The following is an 8529-nucleotide window of genomic DNA, read 5'->3' as shown; positions in this document are numbered from 1 at the left end:
CAAAATTAAAGGTCTGGTAAAGCCAGTTCTTTCAGATTCCAGCAGTGGAAAAAGTATTCAAAACCTTAATTTAAGTAGAAGTACAAAAGTCTGTACAAAATCTCATGTCAAGCCATTTAATAGTTAAGATATTTTCAGTCTAAATTGCTGGACCGACAGACAGACACAGCACATCTAAACCTGTATGATCAACTTGAACAATATTTAGTTACAGGTGTTGCAGCCTTGCACACCCACTGCACTCAGATGTTTTTTTGATTAGGCCTGCTCAGGTTATGCTGAGATTCTTTGAGGTCCCCGGTTTCCATGTTTCAACCTTTACTGATGGGTCTGTGAGACTTGAAGGCTTCCTCTGTTTCATAAGCTTCTAGAATTTTAATGCAGCAGTGACATCCACTGGTTTCTAAGCTGTACAGCAGGCTTTCATACCTGGAAACCACTCTTGGCCTTTGCATGTGCAGTACTGCTTATGACATGAAATGGCCTCTTATATACCCGGGAATACAATTAAGCTTAAGCATGTCAAATAGGACATAAAGTGTTATGTAATCAACTGCATTTTTTTTGTCGTGTTCATTGTATTCTTCAGGTAATATACCTTTAGTGGTACCAGGCATTAAAATGAACAAGAAATTGAAGAAAACAAGAGTGGTGTAATGATTTTCCATGACTGTACATTCTCAATGATTACGATCTGCACCTGGAAAAGTCTCTGTTGAAAGTCTGAAGAGCTCAGTAGAGAAGTGGAGAAACAGATTTACACAAGTCAGAAATCTTAGGTCAAAAAAATCTGAGATCTCAACATCTGTTCTCAGTACACACTCCACATAAATACCATAAAATGTCATGAATGTAGAATGCATTGTTCTGCAGCTGAGAAAAAAAAATGGACCCTGTACCTACAACAACGTGAATGACATGTTACCCGATTACATTTTGGCTGAGCAGTGTGGCTTTTATTCACATAACTTGGCTGAAACACAACCTCTCCTATCAAGTTTATCAACTGATTCTCCCCGACAGTGACAGATGTTTACTGGGAAAAATAATGACAGATTATAAATGAAGCCTTTGTAATGTCAGACTAATGAGAGAAACATTGTTAGTGAGTCCAATACGAGGTCCTTAACAAAGGTAAATATAATACAATCTCACCACAGTTGAAAAATGCTTTATTGTTTCTATTAAAACATAAATATGTTGAACGTAATTCCACATATGCAGGAATATATGTTTGGATGTTCTCTGCTGCGCATGTGTCATAATCAGTATATTCCATAGGTGTGCTCCTTCCCGTCTCTGTATCTGTCCAGGTAGCGTAGGGGCTGTCGATGGGGGTATTTGACCTGTGGAGGGTGGTATACCGGAGGCCTGATGAACTCGAACACCGGCTCCTTCATGTCTGCAGGGAGAACATGCAGACCGGTTTTATTATCAGCAGACAGCAGCGATTGTCAATAAAAAACGCTGTCCTAACTTCAATTCATATTTTCTGTCATGTCACAAGCCCAAACTTGCGCTGTGTGAGGACTAGCGTGACTTACTGAGTGTGTTGTGAAATGTGTCGGTGACAGATTCATCCCACTGGCTCTGAAAGAAAGCCAGGCCCACCGGCGTCATGCTGTCCTGGTGTTTTCTGTAGAAATCCACTGTTTTGAAGGTACGATCCGCCAGGGAATGGCTGTGAAATAGAGGCAACACATGCTTAGCGAATCTAGCTCCATCAGCATAAACCAACACAGGGGGTAATGTTTCCCTCTCATGCGGGTCCAGTACCGTTACAGTTTGATATCAGCTTTGCAGTAAAGACTCTGCAGTCCAATAATTAACACCTTTTATCAATTTGTTTATTCTCTTGTGGTCAGAACCCCAGCCTATCTAATGCTAAGCTAAGCAGTACACAAATAATACCAGGAGCATCAGCTTCCTATCTGCAGGAATGGAATGTAGATAAGTACATTTACTCATACTGTATATTGAGTTATTTGTACTGTACTATACTACGCTGCACTTCTTCACTACAGTTGAGAGGAGAATCTTCTATTCTCTACTTTATTCCATTCAATTGGCAGCATTAATTACTGGTTATATTTTAGTTTAAAATTTACATTAACAACATTACTTTATAAAATATGTGGCACTGTTAAAGATGAAACAAGTGGCTCCAACATTTTTGGCTAACAATAAAACAGCATTACATTTAGCTTCCTTCTCACATTTCAGATATTTGAGCTCAAAGTCGTCCTGTTGCAACTCTTTGAGGCCTAAAGCAGCAAAACTCTTCTGTTAAAAAAATAAAAATAAAAATAGATTTGAGAGATCTGAGAAAGGTCTGAAAAATACATCCAAATCTGACAGCAGTTGTTTCTTCCAGATTCCTACACCACCCTATTAATTATCTGTTGCAACTTCTCTAATCACTTCACACCTCGCTATATTATCGTAGTGCTGTTGTGACACTATGTGAGAAAAGACAAGTGTCAAATTTCACCTGTCAGACCCGTTGTCGCCATTATCAGTCTCTACTTGTCACTGGTATTTTGTCAATGAGTCGCCTGAAGGCAGCTGATTTATCTGTTGACACAGGCTGCGTCTCTTTGGCAACATTTATCAACCAGTCTGCTTAGTTCTGGCTGGCTGACAGACAGCGCAGATGAACTCCTGGGTTTAAAAATCAAGCCTTGTAACTCCTCAGTCTGCATCCCAAGAACTGGGGTCTTTGGCGATTAGATTTGAAGAAGGGTGTTGTTTAACTAGGGGTCTCCAAAGATTTAGAAGTACTTCTTTTGATGTTCATTAAATTCTAACCTTGTCACATAGACTACAACTGGTGGGTATATTTTTGTCCTTAATCTAAAGATGGAACAATAATGTGCACACTTCCAAGACAGTAAGCTCACATTGCTGGACTTGACTGATTCACTGCATTACTATGAGGTTGGATAATAATCAGGAAACTAAGAGAGCAGGATAAATTATCCGCTATGATCTGCAGTGGTGCATTAAATATTTTCACACAAGACTAGAGTAACGAGCAACAAGCCCAATTAAACTTGGGTAACTGCAATTTCTTTAGTTCATTTTAAAAAGTAACAACAACAATAATAACTACTTGTTACCACTGAAAGCATCAGTTTTGCACTTCCAACACTGCCAGAAGTTAAAGTAGCTCGATCTCAACCAGCTCCAGCAGCAATTTAATTTAATTTCTTTTTTTAATGTCAGTCACAGGCTTATATACTTACTTTTACAAGTAGCAATAATCTGATTTTAAATGCTGCATACTTTTACTTAAGTCAAGAACCGGAGGCAGTAGCAAGAGATTAGTTGCACTAAACATTTACACACCAACAGTCAGGTGTACCTGCTAACTGAGCTAACTGTCAAAGCTAACATTAGCGTGCTAATATGTGAAAACATTTAGAGTAAAAAGAGTAAAATATCTAATGTGGATGATACTTATTCTCACGCTACTAAATAGGGTGCAAATTTTATGGTTTTAAGTTTTTTCACAAATTTAAAATTAAGTTAGCTTAGCTTACTCAGATATATTCACACTGTTTATAAACTGAATTAGTTTTTTCCAACTCTGAGACACATTTAATATGTTACTCCTTGTGTGCAGACATAAAAAATGAAATACCCACATTTAAAAAGATTTATCATTTGTGCCTTTAAAACTGTACTTAATAGAAGTTATGCTATTTTGTAATGCTACAGTTACTTCCTGTTTTCACAGCTGATTCATACATTGTGACCAGCTAAAGAGAAGTTAGGAGGGATTTTGTGTTAAAGCTACAACCTAATCCAGCCAGAGTTCCTTCTCCAGGTCTACAGTCGTCCTCAAATGTATTCATATCCTTCCATTAAAGAAAAAGCAAAAGTCACAATAGTCACTCAAACAACTAGAAACTGAAAAAAGTAATAATAAATAAAAAATTGCTAAATGATAATTTAGTGAAATAAGACATTGCTTTTGAATTGTGGTTGAAAAGAATTATTAGAAAAATAAATAGATAAATAAATAAATAACTCTCCTGGACAAAGTAGAGCACTTTGCTGATGAGCAGTGGCCAAAATCCAAATACCTGTCAACAGGTGCAGAAGTCTGATGGAGAATTACAGAAAACATTTGACTGCAGTGATTGGCTCACAGGGTTGTTCAACACAATATTAGTGTATGGGTCCCATCATGCTTGTTTGCTTGTTTTTGTTGTTGTTTTAATATTTCTGTTGAACCACAATTCAAAAGTAATGTCATGACTTTTATTCAATTTTCATTATTTATTGTTACTTTTGTCAAGTTGAACTTATTTCAGTGGCAGCTGTAGCTGTTTTTTTCCATCTGTAAAAGGGAGGGTATGAATACATTTGAAGATGACTGTACCAGACTGTATGTCATATGAATGTGTTGCTCACCATGGTGACGGCCTGAGATCTTCCTGGAAATTGACGTGTCCGTCCTGCTTGAAGAGCACGTAAATGTAGCGGTGGTAGCCGGTTCCTCTGGCGGGAAAGGGAGGCAGGTAGTGACACAGCTCCTCTCCAGCCTGCACGGCTCCACCTGGTATGTTCCCTCTGCAGACACACGACATTCAGAGCTCTAGACACTCCCACTGTGTAACAAATGTGTTTTATTTTGCACTCATAATTGCATGTTTTGTCATGTGTTGTTTACTGAGTTTATCCTTTAATAAGTTATGTATTTTATTTGAGAGTTCAGTCTCAAGACATGAAAAACAAATGAAAATTCTAGTTTACAAGCTACAAGATTATGTTGCTTAATCAATGTAAGATGTTCCAACCTCAAGAAATATTCTTAAAATTACAATAACTTCAGACATGTTTTACAACATACAAAAATATTACATCTTAATTAGTTTGATATATAATTTCTGTACAAATTAAATTCGGTAATGGTTTTATATTCATAAAATGTTAATATTTTTTCATTTTATTTGCCATACATGACAGTGGCAGTAAATTCTGTGGGTTTTGGATCAGTAAAGTTGTTGTGGATGTGGAAAATTTTGTAATGTTTTGACATTTTATCAGCAATAGTAATTTACAGTAGCAAATATATGAGATTATTTTTCATTTCAAAAGTTCAACTGCTGGCCACAAGATGTCTCCCCTTTCACTGAAAACTAAATTCATGCTGGCTACAGACTTGTTACATTTTAAACCACAACTTGCGACGTCACAATTGCTGCTTGTTCAAATGTTTTATACTCAGATCACAAATACATCATTCTGCACTTTGAAGCTCAAACAGCCAGATGAAGATACAATAAGCACATTTGCAGTGGAAGGGGACTTTAATTTTTACTGAAAATTCTTTTACTTTGAGAAATTACCAAACTAAACTGACGGCAACTATAATTTATGTTTGTCATTTGAGTTTCAGGCCAATTAAATCATTTCTTTGCACCTTCAAACCTCCCTATGAATGCAACATGCTCAACATGTTTAGGTTTTAAGCTGATTGAAGCAGGCTTGAAGTACTCACACTAGCCAGTGGACGTATTCTGCCTCATTATCCAGAAGATGCTCATCTGAAAAAGATGACACAGCATTTATTGAAACGATGTGTATATGCAGAGAAGCCACGAGTTACTTGTGATGATTCACTTATCCAGAGCTTTGTGAGGGCTGATGCCGACCTGGACAGGTGAGCAGGAGGGTCCACAGGGAGCCCTCCTCTGCATCGAAGCTGATCTGAGGGGCAGACGCTGCCTGGAGAGAAGAACAGCAAGGAGAAGACAAAAAACACCGTCAAAGAGGATTTATAAAGGCGGGTTGAGGGCAAAAAAGCAATTCTTCTGTTGCTTTCACGCACTTCAGTAGGTGTCAGCTGATTCCCAAAATACAATTGACCGCTGTTGTCCCGGCTGTAGTGGATGCTGAGTATGACTTGAGGTACAAAATAAGCCATGGGGAAGAGATCTCTGAAGACCCCGTAGTGGTCTGCCAGCCTCTTGATGTGAAGCGGACCACCGGTGTTCTCCCAGGTTTTCTGCACTTGATCCAAAGAGATCTTAACTGGTAGAGGGGAAAAAAAGAAAAACGTCACGACAATCCTCAATTAGGAACTCAAGTAAGTTTTAGAATCAGTGCTGGTGAACTTACAAGTGCGCAGACGGGAAGTTCTCTCCAGCTCAGCGTTCTTCTTGTTGTCCTTTAACAACTGATTCCTCTCCTTCACTTCTTTGGTGCTGCGGGGTCGACAGTACGGCAGTCCGACATCCACTCGCTCAGCGCCTTCACACACAGCAAAGCTCCTTGAAGCCGCGAGCTCACAGAATTCTTATTTACCGTAGAAAAAAGTGCTCATTGCCACAAGACGACACCCTTTTTTAATTTCTCACCATGCTCCGGATCAGCTTGTTCCACGTAGCCCCTGTAAGTCTTCCACCACACAGGTTTGTTCTTTGCCTCCCCGGCTTGTCTGAAGTAACGATTGTAGCTGCGGTACCTCTCTAATGACCGCAGTCTCTTGGTGTTAATATCCTCATTTGGCATTGGACCCAGAGGGGGTGTCTGTTTGCAGAGGAATGCTTGTGGGGGGAAAACAAAAGCAAACAAACGTTTATCATGTTGTCTGTTTAATCCTGCATTTACACTGTGTATTCAGGCTGTTACATTTATTTAGGAAACGCGCATTCACTGACTAATTTCTCTTACATTTAAGGTTCTAATTTCATAATTTGACCTGTTTATTTACATTTTCAGTGTTATATTTGCACATGTTTGTGTTTGTATCTTCAGCTGTGGATCACATTTTGCTAATATTTACTGTACTGTTTGCTGAAATTTGTCAGATATTGCTGTCATCAATCCTCTCAGGATGGGCTAACAAAGAGATATCCTCTGTGCAAGCAAAACTCTTTTAGAAGATTTGACCATTTTACTCAAAGAATCAATGTGGTTGACGAGGTTAGACATATTTACTCTGTTAATGTCAGCATATTTGTAGCTTAGCCCAAAATTATTCATCCCCATCTCAAATTTTTTTCTTATACTATTCTTTTATAGGTTTTTCCAGCTCAAGGCTTCCTTGCCATCACTCTGGTCATTCCAATATTTTCCAACATGTCTTGACCACTTTGTATGTTTCAGATCAAATGCTGCCCAACAACAAGTTTTTCCGCAAACACTCTGATGTTTTTCCTCCACAAACTTAATATATCTGTTAAAAAAAAAAGCACCCCCAAAGCATTACATTGCCACTTTTGGGCTTGAGGTTAAATGTGTTTTCTTTTTTTTGCCAATTGAAAGATACATACTTGTGTCCAAACAACTCTATTTTTTCATCTCATTCAATCCTAGCATTGACTACCAAAAGCTTTCTTCCATATCAGCAATCAGCCTTGTTCGGTGTCTGCTGGATTCAACAATAACCTTGACCATTTTTGCAGAGTCACTTTTCGCTTCCTACCAAATACTTTGAGATATTTCGCAGTGTGAAATTCCTTGTACTTTTTGACTATGCTTTGCGCTGACACACTTAAAAGGCACTTGAAAACACCTGGGTATGACTTTACACATTTTGCAAGAATCAAGTCTGTCTCAGCGATGGACCTTATGAACACGCTCTGTTTGGTTTAAGCCATGATTTGTAGCTGATTAAAGGGTTGAATGCTCCAGCACATAGTAGAAATTTCCAGGATCCTTTGGAGTGATGCTGAAGCTTGCACTGTCTCCAAAATGTGCAACAATTCCAGTGGGTATGAATAATTTTGGACATGACATTTGGAATAAAAAATGTAAAACAACCAAAATGGTCTTATTTTATTTTGCCATTTCCAGTCTGAAAACACTTGTTGGTCAAAAAAAGAAAGACTTAATGTCATAATTTGGCATGGCTATGAATAATTTGGTGCTTATCTGTGTCAAAGCACACCCTGGTGCGTCAGACAGAACCTGGTCCACTTTTCATCAACGATTACGATTCTCGAGCTGAGTCTTGCTAATGACATATGTTCAACTTGTCATAACACTTTTAATGACTACATTGGCCTGTGGAGTTCGGTGATGTTTGTCTCCACAGAGGACAGCATGTCTCTGAGCTCTGCCTCTAGCTAATACAACCAGACACTGTCCTGTACAAGAAGCAAGACAAGGGTCCTCTAAATGTAAACAGATTATAAATAAGCAATATTCATACAATACCTGTTGTGACAAACGTCCTCGCATTATTGACCCCTAAATCTGTCCCATTCCGCAAGGCAGCCACACAAACCGTGCGCAGCGCCATCTTGGAATGAGCTCTTCCCCCTTGTTTCAGGAGGTACGGTGGCCGAGAGGAGGAAAAAAAACGGAATGTGCACTTTTAAACCGCTTGTGTTCCTGTAGATGTGCAAAAATTAAAAATGATTCTGTGTGCTATAATCTTTAAAATTCCACCCTCGTGAATTGCATCAAGTCATTTAATACCATATCAAGCACAATGTTAGAGCCTGTTGTCAGTCTTTGGCAGGTGACAAATTGGATAATATAAGTGGAAATGGTCCCTTCATGCTGTTTAAA

General features: G+C 38.6%; 1 protein-coding gene across 1 annotated transcript; it reads right to left on the bottom strand.

Moving 5' to 3' along the window:
- Window positions 1-934: 934 nt before the first annotated feature.
- On the bottom strand, window positions 935-8269 carry LOC103359113 (39S ribosomal protein L38, mitochondrial). Its single transcript, XM_008284331.1, has 9 exons — window positions 8173-8269; window positions 6369-6557; window positions 6130-6261; window positions 5840-6042; window positions 5664-5736; window positions 5510-5555; window positions 4420-4578; window positions 1545-1681; window positions 935-1402 (listed from the first exon to the last, which is right to left on the bottom strand). The coding sequence occupies exons 1-9, from the start codon at window positions 8255-8257 to the stop codon at window positions 1266-1268; spliced, it is 1161 nt and encodes a 386-aa protein (XP_008282553.1). The 5' UTR covers window positions 8258-8269; the 3' UTR covers window positions 935-1265.
- Window positions 8270-8529: the final 260 nt, after the last annotated feature.

The sequence above is a fragment of the Stegastes partitus genome, unplaced genomic scaffold, assembly GCF_000690725.1.
Source record: "Stegastes partitus isolate 25-593 unplaced genomic scaffold, Stegastes_partitus-1.0.2 Scaffold354, whole genome shotgun sequence".
Classification (NCBI taxonomy): domain Eukaryota; kingdom Metazoa; phylum Chordata; class Actinopteri; family Pomacentridae; genus Stegastes; species Stegastes partitus.
This window is presented reverse-complemented; position numbering and strand designations above follow the sequence as displayed.

Excerpts from the sequence above, each read along its gene's own strand:
- LOC103359113 (XM_008284331.1), bottom strand. The coding sequence starts at position 8,257 with ATGGCGCTGCGCACGGTTTGTGTGGCTGCCTTGCGGAATGGGACAGAT. Across the intron at positions 6,262-6,368 it reads ACAAGCTGATCCGGAGCATG|GCGCTGAGCGAGTGGATGTC; the intron begins GTGAGAAATTAA and ends CTGTGTGTGAAG. Across the intron at positions 1,403-1,544 it reads CACATTTCACAACACACTCA|ACATGAAGGAGCCGGTGTTC; the intron begins GTAAGTCACGCT and ends TTCTCCCTGCAG.